Raw genomic sequence first — 17,183 nt, 5'->3', positions numbered from 1 at the left:
CGGTGCCGCGGGGGGAGGTGATGGGAAGGGGGCGGTGCCGCGGGGGGAGGTGATGGGAAGGGGGCGGTGCCGCGGGGGGAGGTGATGGAAAGGGGGCGGTGCCGCGGGGGGAGGTGATGGAAAGGGGGCGGTGCCGCGGGGGGAGGTGATGGGAAGGGGGCGGTGCCGCGGGGGGAGGTGATGGGAAGGGGGCGGTGCCGCGGGGGGAGGTGATGGAAAGGGGGCGGTGCCGCGGGGGGAGGTGATGGAAAGGGGGCGGTGCCGCGGGGGGAGGTGACGGAAAGGGGGCGGTGCCGCGGGGGGAGGTGATGGGAAGGGGGCGGTGCCGCGGGGGGAGGTGCCGCGGGGGGAGGTGATGGGAAGGGGGCGGTGCCGCGGGGGGAGGTGATGGGAAGGGGGCGGTGCCGCGGGGGGAGGTGATGGGAAGGGGGCGGTGCCGCGGGGGGAGGTGATGGGGAAGGGGGCGGTGCCGCGGGGGGAGGTGATGTGGAAGGGGGCGGTGCCGCGGGGGAGGTGATGTGGAAGGGGGCGGTGCCGCGCGCGGTCACGGTGCGCGGCCCCGAGCTGCTCAGTGACAGTTGGCTCTCGCGGCGGTAATGGCGGCGGGCGCCGGGGACACGGAGCGCCTGGAGGCCGAGCTGACCTGCGCCATTTGTTTGGACCTGTTCCGGGAGCCGGTGACGGCGCCGTGCGGCCACAATTTCTGCCGGAGCTGCCTGGCGCAGTTCTGGGCCGGGGACGGGCGATACCTCCTGGGCTTCACCTGCCCGCAGTGTCGCCGCCACTTCCCGGAGCGGCCCGAGCTGCAGCCGAACCGTGTGCTGTGCGCCGTGGTGGAGGAGTTCGAGCGGGGCCGGAGCCAGAGCCTTCAGGCCGAGCCTGAGGCCGAGCCCCCGGCCGCCGTGGCCTGTGATGCCTGTCCTCCCGGGGCCGGGGCCCGGGCGCCGGCCGTCCGCAGCTGCCTGACCTGCCTGGCCTCATTCTGCAGCGAGCACCTTGTCCCGCACCAACAGAGCGCGGCCTTCCGTAACCACAACCTCCAGCCCCCGCTCGCGGACCTGGCCGAGCGCCTGTGCCCCCAACACGGCAACCTGCTCGAGTTCTACTGCCGCCCCCACCGCAGCTGCATCTGCGCCGTCTGCATCCTGGAACACCGCGGCTGTGAGACCGACAGGATGGAGGCGGCCTTCAGGCAGCAGGAGGTCAGGGGGGCATCGGGGGTCAGGGGGTGTGAGGGGGGGTCAGGGGGGCATCGGGGGTCAGGGGGGCATTGGCGGGTCAGGGGATGTGACGGGGTCAGGGGGGCATTGGCGGGTCAGGGGATGTGGGGGGGTCAGGGGGGCATTGGCGGGTCAGGGAGTGTGAGGGGGGCATCGGGGGTCGGGGGGCATTGCGGGTCAGGGGGTGTGAGGGGGGCATCGGGGGTCAGGGGGCATCGGGAGTCAGGGGGGCATTGGCGGGTCAGGGGATGTGAGGGGGTCAGGGGGGCATTGGCGGGTCAGGGGGTGTGAGGGGGGCATTGGTGGGTCAGGGGATGTGGGGGGGTCAGGGGGGCGTTGGGGGCATTGGCGGGTCAGGGGATGTGAGGGGGCCGGGGGCATTGGGGGCATGGGGTGAGGTGACCTCAGGGGGGCAGGAGGTTGGGGGCAGGGGGTGATGTGACATTGGGCAGTGAGGGGACATTTGGGTAATGGGGTCTGTCAGGGAATGGGGGTAATGGGGGGTAAGTAAGCAGACATTGGATAGGGGAAGAGGGACAAGAGGCAAGGGGACTGTAGGGGGCAGGGAGGAGTGGGGTAAACAATGGGACTGTGGGTGAGAGTGCTAGCAGGGGAGAGGCTGGAGGTTGAGGGGAAATAAGGGGACATTGTGGTGCAAATGGAGGGACAGGAAGAGAGAAGGTGGAGTAGGATAAACAAGTGACCACTGGCAGAGTGAAGAAAGGTGGCAGGAGAGGTGTGGGGATATCTAGGGGACAGGAGAGGGAAGGGGACCATGGTGGAGGATGAGGGGCAGACATGGTGGGCAGTTGATGATGACAGTGAAGTCATTGAAGGGAGGTTAGTGAATGAGTTGCTAGGGATGGGCGAGTTGGCAAAGACCATTCACAGCTTCACCACCCTTTGGCTGAAGAAATTCCTCCTCATCTCCGTTCATCAGGGTCCATGCAATCAGTCTGTGCTCTCAGGTCCTAGGTTTTTCTACTGAAAACATCATCTCCATGTCCACTTTATCCAGTCCTCTCCGTATTCTGTCCATGTCAATCAGATCTCCATCATGCTTTTAAACTCCAGTGAGTACACATGAGTCATCAACCACTCCTCGTGACAAGTCCTTTATCCCTGGTACCATCCTTGTAAACCTGCTCTGGACTACCTCCAGTCAGCACAGCTTCCTCAGATACAGGGCCCAAAACTCTATTCCAAATATATGAGGAGGGAGAGCATAGAGTTGAGGAAATGGGAAAGAAGGGTGGTAACGGAGCAAGTGTGGTTTGTTGGGTGGAGCAGGGTCAAGGGATGTTGGTGATTGCGGTTATAGGGTAGTTGTGTACTTGAATCCTTGCTATTAAGACCAAGATAGTATTTTCCTCGACTGCCTGTTTACTTATTAGTGACTGGTGTATAAGGGAGGAGAAAGTGAGGTCTGCAGATGCTGGAGCTCAGAGCTGGAAATGTGTTGCTGGAAAAGCGCAGCATCCAGGGAACAGGAGAATCGACGTTTCGGGCATAAGCCCTTCTTCAGGAATGGGGAAAGTTTGTCCAGCAGGCTAAGATAAAAGGTAGGGAGGAGGGACTTGGGAGAGGGGCGTCGGAAATGTGATAGGTGGAAAGAGGTCAAGGTGAGGGTGATAGATCAGACTGGGGTGGGGGCGGAGAGGTCGGGAAGAAGATCTCAGGTTAGGAAGGCGGTGCTGAATTTGATGGATTTGACTGAGACAGGGTGGGGGGAGGGGAAATGAGGAAACTGGTGAAATCCGAGTTCATCCCTTGTGGTTGGAGGGTTCCTAGCCGGAAGATGAGGCGTTCTTCCTCCAACCGTCGTTTTGTTGTGGTCTGACGATGGAGGAGTCCAAAGACCTGCATATCCTTGGTGGAGTGGGAGGGGGAATTGAAATGTTGAGCTACAGGGTGGTTGGGTTGGTTGGTCCGGGTGTCCCAAAGGTGTTCTCTGAAACGCTCCGCAAGTAGGCGGCCCGTCTCCCCAATATAGAGGAGGCCACATCGGGTGCAGAGGATGCAATAGATGATATGTGTGGAGGTGCAGGTGAATTTGTGGCGGATATGGAAGTTTCCTTTGGGGCCTTGTAGGGAGGTGAGGGGGGAGGTGTGGGCGCAAGTCTTGCACCTCCTGCGGTTGCAGGGGAACGTGCCGGGAGTGGAGGTTGGGTTGGTGGGGGGTGTGGATCTGATGAGGGAGTCACGGAGGGAGTGGTCTTTACGGAATGCTGGTAGGGGAGGGGAGGGAAATATATCCCTGGTGGTGGGGTCCGTTTGGAGGTGGCGGAAATGACGGCGGATGATGCGCTGTACATGGAGATTGGTGGGGTGGTAGGTGAGGACCAGTGGGGTTCTGTCCTGGTGGCGGTTGGAGGGGCGGGGTTCAAGGGCGGAGGAGCGGGAAGTGGAAGAGATGCGGTGGAGGGCATCGTCGACCACGTCGGGGGGGAAATTGCGGTCCTTGAAGAAGGAGGCCATTGGGATGTGTGTTTTTGGAACTGGTCCTCCTGGGAGCAGGGCACCTAGGTCTATTCGAACATTGCTCCCTCTCAATTTATAGTCATTCAGATGTTGCTGTTTTGCTCCCAAAGTGGACACCCTCACACTGTACTCCATTTGCCATGCATTTGTCCATTCACTTGTCCACATCACACTGAAGTATCTCTGCATTCTCCTCACACCTCACTCCCCCACCCAACCTCATGCCATCTACAGACTTGGAAATAGTATGTTCATATAAATCAGGAGTGTATATTTTTGAATTACTGGGATCCTAGCACTTCCCCCTCATGTTGTCTTTCAGCACCCCAATTCTCCCATGGCCCCTTCTCTCTCCTCTTCCCACTTCCCCTCCCTGTCCCTGTCCTGTTGCCTGTGACGACAGAGATATACATGCTGCCTGTCTGTTTTGAGCCTGTAGCTGAGTGCCTGCTACTGGTGCTGTTTTGGGTGGTTGTTTGGCAGGCTTTGTAATATCCAGGTGTTTACAAATTAGCTTTGATTGAGAAACCAAAACTAACATTAATCCTGAACATGTCAGTTGGTGTTGAGAGAGGTGGAGGATTGCTCAATGTTAATCTACTGGCAGCTCAGGAATGACGTTACGTGGCAGGGTCCAGTTTATCCGATGCAAGAGCAAGTTTTACAAGGGTTGTCCTTTTAGTCCTGCTTTTGTTCTCAGCCCTTGAGCCTGTTCCATCCAGCAAGTTAAACTGGAACAGTATAAAACATCAGACAGACACAAGTCTATGTTCTGAAGAAGGATCACTCGATCCAAAATGTTAAGTCTGATTTCTCTTCACAGATGCTGCCAGGCCTCCTGAGTTTTTTCACCAACTTCTGTTTTTGTTTCTAATTTACTGCATCTGCAATTCTGTCGGTTTTTATTTAAACAGGCACAGCCAGGGATCCCTCAACAGTTGTCAGGAAAGATCAGTTTGCACAAGAGTGAGCGAAGGGTATTGACAGGAATTCTTGTTTAGCACTTAAGGGGAAGAGTAGAAGATTGAGGGGAAATTAATTTGAAGTGTATAAAATTGAGGATCAAGGAAGAATGGTAGAATGGGACTGTTTCCCTTAATAGTTGCGATAGTATCTATTGGCAGCAATTTAAAATGTTTGGCAAAGGGGAAATGGCACTGCTGTTTCCCCAGAGAATGGGAGGATCCTGGAACTCTGCCTGAAAGGGTAATAGAGAGACAAACATTCACATTTAAGTAGTGTTTGGAAGAGATATGAGCTGCTGGTTGTAGTTTGTTGCAGTTGAATGCAGGATTACTAAGTAATATTTGCTCTTTTATAAGCTGTGTTTGATCATTGATCAGTATGCCATGATGTGGACACAATCACTTGTGCAATAACCAGGGGATTTTGAGAGAAAGGCTTACTCTGCAGATTGTGTATAGAGTATTCGATTAATGGCATTTAACTGAGGTGACCTAAAGACTAACATTCTGAATGTCATTGTAAAAGCTGATGCCTCAAAGTCCAGTAAAGTTCTGGCAAAGTCAATTTATGATGTTGTTAAATACACTTCCATGTTCAGGGTGTATTAAGTTGGCTCATTGCAACAGGAGGAGACTATTCAGTCATTTTGCTAGATCATGCCTAATTTGTATATTAATCTGAATAAGGTTCAGTGGATTTGAACTGTTAACTCTGCTCCACAGATGCTGCCAGACTTCTCCAACAATTTCTGGTTTAATCCATTTACCTACCTATCTTGTTAATGTTCTTTCCTGACAGATCTATCAATTTCAGTTGATCCCCAACCTTGACAGGTTTTTGTCAAATTGCGGATTCCAATCTCCTCTGTCTGGTCCACAGCTTCCAAATGTCCCAGGGCTAGCTCCATGTTTAAGATTTGCCCCCTATGTTCTTATCTGTATACCAGAGGTGATGATTTCTTTAAGCTAGCATTAACAACTCATTTCATCATCTTAAAATGTCTTGATATGTTGGCACTGACTAAAAAAAGCTGAAAAATGTGTTGCTAGAAAAGCGCAGCAGGTCAAGCAGCATCCAAGGAGCAGGAGAATCGACATTTAGGGCATAAGCCCTTCAGGAATGCTCCTGCTCCTTGGATGCTGCCTGACCTGCTGCGCTTTTCCAGCAACACATTTTTCAGCTCTGATCTCCAGCATCTGCAGTCCTCATTTTTTCCTAACTGACTAAAAATAGTAAGTAACAACACACCATTTTGCCCATCATATCAGTAATTGTGACCAATGCCAACCCTTGGTCTGTAATTCAGATTTGGAACAATTCATTCAGGCTCCTTGGACAGCATATTCTATGTGCACGACCTCTTACTATCTCGAAGGACAAGAGCAGCAGATAAAAGGGGATGCCATGAAGTTCTCATCAAAACAACTTACCATCCTCACTTGCAAAGCAAATGGGATATTGTTTATTGAGAAGCGCAAGCGATATGAAAATAGGGATATAAACAAAGTGCTGGAGAACCTTAGCTTTTGTGGAGAGAGAAGCATTGAGTTTATAACTTTGATCTGAAGTTGAGTTCTACTGAACTCCTCTTCTGGGCGATCTTTCCGAGTCTTGATTTGTCCAATTCTTTGCAACTACTTTTATCTGTTTAATGACCTCTCCAATGTGATCACTTCCTGTGATGCAGAGATGAGGCAACTAATTCAGTTGTGGCTTAACTTGTGCTAAACCACCCTATCTTCCTATCTCACTGCCTTCAGGGATCTAGAGACTTACACGCCAAGCTCATTTTGTTCCTCTACACCCATCATTATCCTTCTGTTCCTGTCCAAACCTTTGATTTGTTTTCCTTTTCCTAACTAGAATAAAGGAGAGCCCTAAAGCTTTCTATAGGTATGTGAGGAATAAAAGGATGATTCGGGTCGGAATAGGGCCGATCAAAGACAGAAGTGGGAAGTTGAGTGTGGACCCTGTGGAGATTGGAGAGGTGCTAAATGAACATTTCCCATCGGTTTTCACTCAGGAAAAGGAGAATATTGTAGAGGAGAAGAATGAGGCATAAGATATTAGACTAGAAAGGATTGAGGTTAGCTACGAACAGGTGTTATCAATTCTAGAAGGTGTGAAAGTAGATAAATGCCCTCCACCGGATGGGATTTATCCGAGGATTCTCTGGGGAGCGAGGGAGGAGATAGCGGAGCCTTTGGCTTTGATATTTGAGTCGTCATTGTCTGCAGGTTTGGTACCAGAGGACTGGAGGATTGCAAATGCTGTGCCCTTGTTCAAGAAGGGCAGTAGAGATGACCCAGGTAATTATAGACCAGTGAGCCTTACTTCTGTTGTAGGAAAGGTTTTGGAAAGGATTATAAGAGATAAGATTTATAATCATTTAGCAAGCAACAATTTGATTTCAGATAGTCAACATGGTTTCGTCAAGGGCAGGTCATGTCTCACGAACCTCATTGAGTTATTTGAGAAGGTGACCAAGCATGTAGATGAGGGTAGGGCAGTTGGCGTGGTATACGTGGACTTCAGTAAAGCCTTTGATAAGGTTCCACATGGTAGGCTGTTTGAGAAAATGCAGAGGCATGGAATTGAGGGTGATCTAGCAGTTCAGTTTAGAAACTTTCTTTCTGAAAGAAGACAGTGAGTGGTGGTTGATGGAAAATATTCAGCCTGGAGTTCGGTTACTAGTGGTGTGCCACAAGGATCTGTTTTGGGACCACTGCTGTTTGTCATTTTTATAAATGACTCAGACGCAGGCATAGGTGGATAGGTTAGTAAATTTGCAGATGACACTAAAGTCGGTGGCGTAGTGGACAGTGTGGAAGAATGTTACAGGTTGCAGGGGGACTTGGATAAACTGCAGAATTGGACTGAGAGGTGGCAAATGGAGATCAATGCAGCTAAATCTGAGGTGACGCACTTTGGGAAGAATAACAGGAAGGCAGAGTACTGGGTCAATGGAAAGATCCTTGGTAGTGTGGATGTGCAGAGGAATGTTGGAGTCCATGTACATAGATCCCTGAAAGTTGCCACCCAGGTGGATAGTGCTGTTAAGGAGGCATACGGTGTGTTAGGTTTCATTGGTAGAGGGATTGAGTTCCGGAGTCGCAATATCATGCTGCAACTATACAAAACGCTGGTGCGGCCGCACTTGGAATATTGTGTACAGTTCTGGTCTGCATATTTCTGGAAGGATGTGGAAGCATTGGAAAAGGTGCAGAGGAGATTTACCGGGATATTGCCTGTTCAGGAGGGAAGGTCTTATGAGGAAAGGCTGAGAGACTCGGGTCTGTTCTCATTGGCAAGAAGAAGGCTAAGTGGGGATTTGATAGAGACATACAAGATGATCAGAGGATAAGAGAGGGTAGACAGTGCAAATCTTTTTCCGAGGAGGATGACATCAGCGTGTACGAGGGGGCATAGCTACAAATTGAGGGGTGATAGATTTAAGACAGATGTCAGAGGCAGGTTCTTTACTCAGAGAGTGGTAAGGGCGTGGAATGCCCTGCCTGCTAATGTAGTCAACTCAGCCACATTAGGGAGATTTAAACAATCCCTGGATAAACACATGGATGATGATGGGATAGTGTAGGGGGACGAGCTGAGAATAGTTCACATGTCAGCGCAACATCGAGGGCCGAAGGGCCTATTCTGCGCTGTATTGTTCTATGTTCTATTGTATTATCCCACACCCCTCCACTGGATTCTGTTTGTCATTTTTCTGTGCACCTGAGCTTCTGACTAATTGTCTATTTCCAGGGAATACTACCTGCCTGCGCCATCTTTTTGTTTAAACCTTTTAGCTCTGGTATTATCCTGGTGACCCAGAGAAGCTCCAAGCATTGCTCTCCAGGGGTTCTGTCCCAGTCCTGAGTGGCTTTCTTAGGCATGAGGTGTGGAGAGGTTGTGGTGCTCGTGTTTCAATAAGTTTGAAGTGATCTACTGATAACATGACATTGATGAGAATGTCTGCCTTCCTCAGGCAGACCTGAAGACCCAGCGGAAGAATCTGCAATATCAAATCATCCAATTACAGCATCACCTGGAGCTTGTGCGTTATAAGAAACAACACCTCACGGTATGTGGTTACCGTCGGGCTCTTAAAATCATGAGTGGAGTGTGTGCGTTGAGGCTGTCTTGGTGTGCGGTTGGTGTATGTTGGGGGTCAGTGTTGGGGTGGGTATATTAAGGGTTGGTGTTAGGAGTTGGGGGATGTAAGAATGTTGAGGATCAGTGTCAGGAGTGAGGAAGGGCGCAGGGGCATTGAGGGCCAATGTTAGGAGTGAGGGTGGGAGGACTGTATCAGGGCTCTGGTGCTTTCCTATCTTTTGCAGTTAGATACTAATGAGCTCTAGGCTGAGGGGGGACAGTTTTGGATCTGAATTCCTGAGTGGGAGGGGGGTGGTGTGGTGTTGGCTCTCGCGCTCTCTCGCTCTCTCTCTCGCTCTCTCTCGCTCTCTCTCGCTCTCTCTCGCGCTCTCTCGCGCTCTCTCGCGCTCTCTCGCGCTCTCTCGCGCTCTCTCTCGCTCTCTCTCGCTCTCTCTCTCGCTCTCTCTCGCTCTCTCTCGCTCTCTCGCGCTCTCTCGCGCTCTCTCTCGCTCTCGCGCTCTCTCGCGCTCTCTCGCGCTCTCTCGCGCTCTCTCGCGCTCCCTCGCGCTCCCTCGCGCTCCCTCGCGCTCCCTCGCGCTCCCTCGCGCTCCCTCGCGCTCCCTCGCGCTCCCTCGCGCTCCCTCGCGCTCCCTCGCTCTCCCTCGCGCTCCCTCGCGCTCCCTCGCTCTCCCTCGCTCTCCCTCGCTCTCCCTCGCTCTCCCTCGCTCTCCCTCGCTCTCCCTCGCTCTCCCTCGCTCTCCCTCGCTCTCCCTCGCTCTCCCTCGCTCTCCCTCGCTCTCCCTCGCTCTCCCTCGCTCTCCCTCGCTCTCCCTCGCTCTCCCTCGCTCTCCCTCGCTCTCCCTCGCTCTCCCTCGCTCTCCCTCGCGCTCCCTCGCTCTCCCTCGCTCTCCCTCGCGCTCCCTCGCTCTCCCTCGCTCTCCCTCGCGCTCCCTCGCGCTCTCTCGCGCTCCCTCGCGTTCCCTCTCGCGCTCCCTCTCGCGCTCTCTCTCGCGCTCTCCTGCATTGTCTGAGCCAAGATGTCACCTTATTTATAAAACCTTAAGTTATCTCGAGAATGTGACTTAAAAGTAGTTCTGGGGTTTACATATCAATGAACCTAAACCTGCAACGCATTCTAAAAGATGAAAATCTTAACAGCAATCCAGGTTTCTTCAATATTTCATTTCAATTGCATGACACTAATGTTTTGCTGTAAATTCTGTGTCTTATGGTCCTGCTCCACAGCTACCTGATGGAGGAGCAGTGCTCCGAAAGCTAGTGCTTCCAAATAAACCTGTTGGACTGTAACCTGGTGTTGTGATTTTTAACTTTGAATACCACCAAAATTGGCCCTGGTTAACTTGAACCTGTTGACCAGACCAATTCTTTTCTGTAGATATTTTAAAACTAATGGAATTAGTGCTCCTTCAATAATACTTTAGTCACTTGTCCTGCTGCCTTATCTATGACAAGCAAAGTTCTGCATGAAACCCTGAACTTTCAATCTTCATTGTTAGGATTCCTCCATGAAGCAGAAATTGTCACTTTCCAGTGAATTCAATGAGATGAAAACTCTAATTGAGGAGGAAGAGAAGATTGCAGCTAAACTAATTGAGGAAGAGGAGAACAAAGCAGCGAGCCAAGTTGCTGATGCACTTGATCAGATCAACACCCAGCTCGATAAACTGAAGGAATACAAGGAGCAGCTTGATTCACTGCTGTCCCACACTGGGAGCATGCACTTCTGGAAGGTTTGACTTTCTTTGATAGTCTTTTTCCAGTTTCTAACAGTGTCTGTTTTCTAACACAAATGCTGGATGAGGAAGTGTTTTTAAGCAGTTGTTGTGTTGGTGTAGGCGTTTGAGATGAGGTGAGTGATAGCCTTCGACAAAAGGGCTACGTTTGCCGAGTGTGGCAGGAAGGAGTCCTGGCAAAACTGGATTCAATGGGTATCGGGGGCAAACTCTTTGGCTGGAATCATACCTGGCACAAAAGAAAATGATTGTGGTTGTTGGTGGTCAGTCATCTCAGCTCCAGGACATCTCTGCAGGAGTTCCTCAGGGTAGTGTCCTCGACCCAATCATCTTCAGCTGCTTCATCAATGACCTTCCCTCTGTCATAAGGTCGGAAGTGCGGATGGTCACTGATGGTTGCACAGTGTTCAGCACCATTCACAACTCCTCAGATACTGAAGCAGTCATAGAATAATATGGCATGGAAACAGACCCTTAGGCCCAAACTGGTCCATGTTCAAATGCAGCAAGACCTGGATCATATCCAGGTTTGGGCTCACAAGTAGCATTTATGTCAAACAAATGGCAGGCAATAATCATCTTCAATGAGAGACAATCTAATAATCGCCGTTACACATTCATTCGCATTACCCTCATTATCAAATCTTTGGGGTTATCGTTGACCAGAAACTGAAATTGACTGGCCTTATAAATACAAAGTAGACAGGCAGGTGGCTGGAAGAACAGGGCAAGGCAGGCAGCATCAGGAGGGACAGGCAGGACGCTGGGAGAACACAGCAAGCCAGGCAGCATCAGGAGGGACAGGCAGGAGGCTGGGAGAACACAGCAAGGCAGGCAGCATCAGGAGGGACAGGCAGGTGGCTGGAAGAACAGGGCAAGGCAGGCAGCATCAGGAGGGACAGGCAGGTGGCTGGGAGAACACAGCAAGCCAGGCAGCATCAGGAGGGACAGGCAGGAGGCTGGGAGAACACAGCAAGGCAGGCAGCATCAGGAGGGACAGGCAGGACGCTGGGAGAACACAGCAAGCCAGGCAGCATCAGGAGGGACAGGCAGGAGGTTGGGGGAACACAGCAAGGCAGGCAGCATCAGGAGGGACAGGCAGGACGCTGGGAGAACACAGCAAGCCAGGCAGCATCAGGAGGGACAGGCAGGAGGCTGGGAGAACACAGCAAGGCAGGCAGCATCAGGAGGGACAGGCAGGACGCTGGGAGAACACAGCAAGCCAGGCAGCATCAGGAGGGACAGGCAGGAGGTTGGGGGAACACAGCAAGGCAGGCAGCATCAGGAGGGACAGGCAGGACGCTGGGAGAACACAGCAAGCCAGGCAGCATCAGGAGGGACAGGCAGGAGGCTGGGAGAACACAGCAAGGCAGGCAGCATCAGGAGGGACAGGCAGGACGCTGGGAGAACACAGCAAGCCAGGCAGCATCAGGAGGGACAGGCAGGAGGTTGGGGGAACACAGCAAGGCAGGCAGCATCAGGAGGGACAGGCAGGACGCTGGGAGAACACAGCAAGGCAGGCAGCATCAGGAGGGACAGGCAGGAGGTTGGGGGAACACAACAAGGCAGGCAGCATCAGGAGGGACAGGCAGGACGCTGGGAGAACACAGCAAGGCAGGCAGCATCAGGAGGGACAGGCAGGAGGCTGGGAGAACACAGCAAGCCAGGCAGCATCAGGAGGGAGAGGCAGGAGGCTGGGAGAACACAGCAAGGCAGGCAGCATCAGGAGGGAGAGGGACACGGCAAGGCAGGCAACATCAGGAGGGACAGGCAGGAGGCTGGGGGAACACAGCAAGGCAGGCAGCGTCAGGAGGGAGAGGGACACAGCAAGGCAGGCAGCATCAGGAGGGACAGGCAGGAGGCTGGGAGAACACAGCAAGCCAGGCAGCATCAGGAGGGACAGGCAGGAGGCTGGGAGAACACAGCAAGGCAGGCAGCATCAGGAGGGACAGGCAGGATGCTGGGAGAACATAGCAAGGCAGGCACCATCAGGAGGGACAGGCAGGAGGCTGGGGGAACACAGCAAGGCAGGCAGCGTCAGGAGGGAGAGTGACACAGCAAGGCAGGCAGCATCAGGAGGGAAAGGCAGGAGGCTGGGAGAACACAGCAAGGCAGGCAGCATCAGGAGGGAGAGGGACACAGCAAGGCAGGCAGCATCAGGAGTGAGAGGCAGGAGGCTGGGTGAACACAGCAAGGCAGGCAGCATCAGGAGGGACAGGCAGGAGGCTGGGGGAACACAGCAAGGCAGGCAGCATCAGGAGGGACAGGCAGGAGGCTGGGGGAACACAGCAAGGCAGGCAGCATCAGGAGGGAGAGGGACACAACAAGGCAGGCAGCATCAGGAGGGACAGGCAGGAGGCTGGGGGAACACGGCAAGGCAGGCAGCATCAGGAGGGAGAGGGACACAGCAAGGCAGGCAGCATCAGGAGGTGGAGACGTGGATGTTTTGGGTGTAACCCTTCTTCAGGAGTCTTCACGCCCCTCCCCCTGAAGAAGGGTTACACCTGAAACGCGGACTTCTCCACCGTCTGATGCTGCCTGCCTTGGTGTGTTCTTCCAGCCACCTGCCTGTCGACTTTGAATTCCAGCATCTGCAGTTTTTTTTTGTCTTTCATATATACAGTGGCTGCAGGAGCAGATCAGAGGCTAGAAATGTTGCAGTGAGTAACTCGCCACCTGACTCCCTAAAACCTGTCCACCATCTACAAGGCACAAGTCAGGAGTGTGATGGAATACTCCCCTTTTGCCTGGATAAGAGCAGCCCTGACCCCAACAACACTGAAGCTTGAACAAAGCAGGCACTTAATTTTATTGGCACCACATGCACAAACATTCACTCCCTCCGCCACTGATGCTCAGTAGCAGCAATGTGGACCATCAACAAGGTGCAATGCAGGAACCACCAAGGCTCCTTAGACAGCACCTTCTAAACCCACAATCACTTCCATCTAGAACAACATGGGCAGCAGATACATAGGAATGCTATCACCTGCATGTTCCCCTCTACTGTGAACTGCCTCAGCAAAAGGCTTGACATTTAACATTGGCAGTCTGCAAATGTTTTGAACTAATGCCTGGGATGAGAATTGTCCTATGAGGCATGATTACCTAGATTGGACCTACATTCTGTAGTTTGGAAGAATGGAGGGTGATGTAATTCAAGCAAAGGATGGCACGGTGGCACAGTGGTTAGCACTGCTGCCTCACAACACCAGAGTCCCAGGTTCAATTCCCGCCTCAGGCGACTGACTGTGTGGAGTTTGCACCTTCTCCCCGTGTCTGTGTGGGTTTCCTCCGGGTGCTCCGGTTTCCTCCCACAGTCCAAAGATGTGCAGGTTAGGTGAATTGGCCATGCTAAATTGTCCATAGTGTTAGGTGCATTAGTCAGAGGGAAATGGGTCTGGGTGGGTTACTCTTCAGAGGGTCGGTGTGGACTGGTTGGGCCAAAGGGCCTGTTTCCACACTGTAGGGAATCTAATCTAAAAATCCGATCTAATCAAACAAACTTCTTTCAGGGCTTGATAGGGTAGATGGGAGGATGTTTCTCTCTGGCTGGCAGTTGAGATCATGCAAACATAGTTGCAGGCTAAGTGATAGGTCATCTAGCTCTGAGATGAGGGATTTTTTATTTAGATTACTTACAGTGTGGAAACAGGCTCTTCGGCCCAACAAGTCCACACCGACCCTCCGAAGAGCAACCCACCCAGACCCATTCCCCTAGATTTACCCCTTACCTAACACTACGGGCAATTTAGCATGACCAATTCACCTGACCTGCACATCTTTGGACTGTGGGAGGAAACCGGAGCACCCGGGGGAAACCCACGCAGACACGGGGAGAAGGTGCAAACTCCACACAGTCAGTTGTCTCTGGCGCTGTGCGGCTGCAGTGCTAACCACTGTGCCACCGTGGATTTCTTCACAGAGATGATGAATCTTTGGGATTTTCTATCTCAGAGCGCCATGGAGGCTCGGCCATGGAGGCTGAGACACTGAGGAGATACAGCACTTTACTTACTAGATTTCTCTGTATTGTAAACAGCATAGGGAAATGTTGAATAAGAAACAACGACAGGAGTAGGCTGTTTTGGCCCCTCGAGCCTGCTCCACCATTCATTCCAATCAATGCTGATTCAGCATTCCTCACGTCCACTTTCCTGGCCTGGCTCCATATCCCTCAATTCCCCGACTGAAGTAGATGAGCTAGGATCAAATTGAATGATGGACTGGGCCGAATGGCCCTTTTTTAATGTTGGAGATGAGTTCCTATTTTCAGAATATGATCAGTTGTCTTCTGATTTAGTGGTGAGTTCTGTGTTCAAGATGAATGTTTGTTTTCAGAGCATTGGTGAACTTCCTGCAATCTCGTTGAAAGCATGCACACCCCCCAATCCTGCTGAAGTGAATGTCCGGAAAGTGGAGCTTGTTCAAAAAGTGGTTTCTGCATTGAAGCAGGTTCTGGTTCGGGAGTTGAAAGCTCCAATGCAGCAGAGAATCAATCAAGTGGATCGGGCCGGTGAGTGGAAACATACCAGATTTAGATCAGTTTCTTGTGCACCATCTTTTCTGGCAGCTGCCGCTCCTTACAGCGGTATCAGCGAATGCTTACTGCATGAAGGAGGTCGTCTAACCCATCAGATCGTCTCCCTCCCATCCCTACTTCTCTGCCCTTTTCCTGTCACCCCACACTGTTGGGTGGCGAGGGGAACGTTCAAATGGGATTGGTGAGACTACAGTCGTGAACTGTAGGAACAACAAGCCCCGAGAATTCTGGATACCTAGGAATATTTGGGACTACATAACAAAGAAAAAAAAGAGGCTTTTAGCGGATACAAAGGGAGAAGATCAAGCGGCCCTAGCGGAGAATACCAAGTGTGCAGGGATCTTGAAGCTATTAGGAGACCAAGGAAGGGGCATGTTAAAATGTTGCTGAGCAAGATTGGGCAGAATCCCAGCGCAGACCCGAGGCGTTGAAGAAGCTTTTTCTGTGCTGTAGACCTCCCTAACTCTCGGGCTGCATGTGCAAGACAGGAAAGTATGAGGACCAGAAGGAAGTAGTGAAAGCACTTTGTATCATAAATAGAGAAATACAGAAATAAAGGTAAAGTTAACGTTACAGTCCTTACTAGTGTTAAGTAGGAAAGTAAAGGAATAAAGATTATCAAATCTGCAGAGGTTTTCCAGCACTTTCTGTTTTTGCTTCCCATTTTATCCAATTTCTTTTCATAACTGAAGCTCTCATTCCATGCAATATCCTGGCAAATCAGCTCTGCCCCTGCTTCAGTTGAATCTCATCCCTCCTACAATGTGGATTCCAGAACTATGCAAAATACTCTAGCTGTGGCCTAACCAACTGTTTATGTAGCTCCAACGTCATTTCCCTGCTCCTAAACTGTGCTTTGGCTAATAAAGGCAGACGTATCATGTGTCTCCTTAACACTGTCTCTACCTGCCCTATTCCTTTCAGGGACAGGAGATATGCACACCAAGGTCCCTCTGAGTCCTCATGCTTCCCAGGTCCTACCCCCCCCCCCCCCCCCCATGTATATCCCTTACCTTGCTTGTCATTCACCTGGACAGTCTCAGATTCCTCCCTCCCCTTCCTCGACCTTTCTATTTCTATCTCAGGCGACCGAATCAACACGGACATCTACTACAAACCGACCGACTCCCACAGCTACCTGGACTACACCTCCTCCCATCCTGCCCCCTGTAAAAACGCCATCCCATTCTCCCAATTCCTTCGACTCCGCCGCATCTGCTCCCAGGAGGACCAGTTCCAATACCGAACAACCCAGATGGCCTCCTTCAAAGACCGCAATTTCCCCCCCGACGTGGTCGACGATGCCCTCCACCGCATCTCTTCCACTTCCCGCTCCTCCGTCCTTGAACCCCGCCCCTCCAACCGCCACCAGGACAGAACCCCACTGGTCCTCACCTACCACCCCACCAATCTCCATGTACAGCGCATCATCCGCCGTCATTTCCGCTACCTCCAAACGGATCCCATCACCAAGGATATATTTCCCTCCCCTCCCCTATCAGCATTCCGTAAAGACCACTCCCTCCGTGACTCCCTCGTCAGATCCACACCCCCCACCAACCCAACCTCCACTCCCGACACCTTCCCCTGCTTCCGCAGGAGGTGCAAGACTTGCGCCCACACCTCCCCCCTCACCTCCCTCCAAGGCCCCAAAGGAAACTTCCATATCCGCCACAGATTCACCTGCACCTCCACACACCATCTATTGCATCCTCTGCACCCGATGTGGCCTCCTCTATATTGGGGAGACAGGCCGGCTACTTGCGGAGCGTTTCAGAGAACACCTCTGGGACACCCGGACCAACCAACCCAACCACCCTGTAGCTCAACATTTCAATTCCCCCTCCCACTCCACCAAGGATATCCTCCATCGTCAGACCACAACAAAACGACGGTTGGAGGAAGAACGCCTCATCTTCCGCCTAGGAACCCTCCAACCACAAGGGATGAACTCGGATTTCACCAGTTTCCTCATTTCCCCTCCCCCCACCCTGTCTCAGTCAAATCCATCAAATTCAGCACCGCCTTCCTAACCTGAGATCTTCTTCCCGACCTCTCCGCCCCCACCCCAGTCTGACCTATCACCCTCACCTTGACCTCTTTCCGACGCCCCTCCCCCAAGTC

General features: G+C 52.3%; 1 protein-coding gene across 2 annotated transcripts in view; it reads left to right on the top strand.

The window, feature by feature from the left end:
- Positions 1–566: 566 nt before the first annotated feature.
- trim25 (tripartite motif containing 25) overlaps positions 567–17,183 on the top strand; it is a 41,660-nt gene continuing 25,043 nt past the window's right edge. Inside the window, exons 1-4 of one of the 2 annotated variants that reach the window (XM_088000789.1) lie at positions 567–1,202; positions 8,656–8,751; positions 10,280–10,513; positions 14,858–15,032. In XM_088000789.1, coding sequence (XP_087856915.1) covers positions 597–1,202; positions 8,656–8,751; positions 10,280–10,513; positions 14,858–15,032 — 1,111 coding nt within the window. In that variant the 5' untranslated portion in view covers positions 567–596. The remainder of the gene's footprint in view (positions 1,203–8,655; positions 8,752–10,279; positions 10,514–14,857; positions 15,033–17,183) is intronic. The other variant, XM_088000788.1, reaches the window with a different exon arrangement.

This window comes from Chiloscyllium plagiosum, unplaced genomic scaffold, assembly GCF_037043375.1.
Source record: "Chiloscyllium plagiosum isolate Xiang-an unplaced genomic scaffold, Cpla_swu_hap1 HiC_scaffold_25, whole genome shotgun sequence".
NCBI lineage: Eukaryota > Metazoa > Chordata > Chondrichthyes > Orectolobiformes > Hemiscylliidae > Chiloscyllium > Chiloscyllium plagiosum.
The sequence above is the reverse complement of the archived record's forward strand: the minus strand, read 5'-3'. Positions and strand labels throughout refer to the sequence as shown.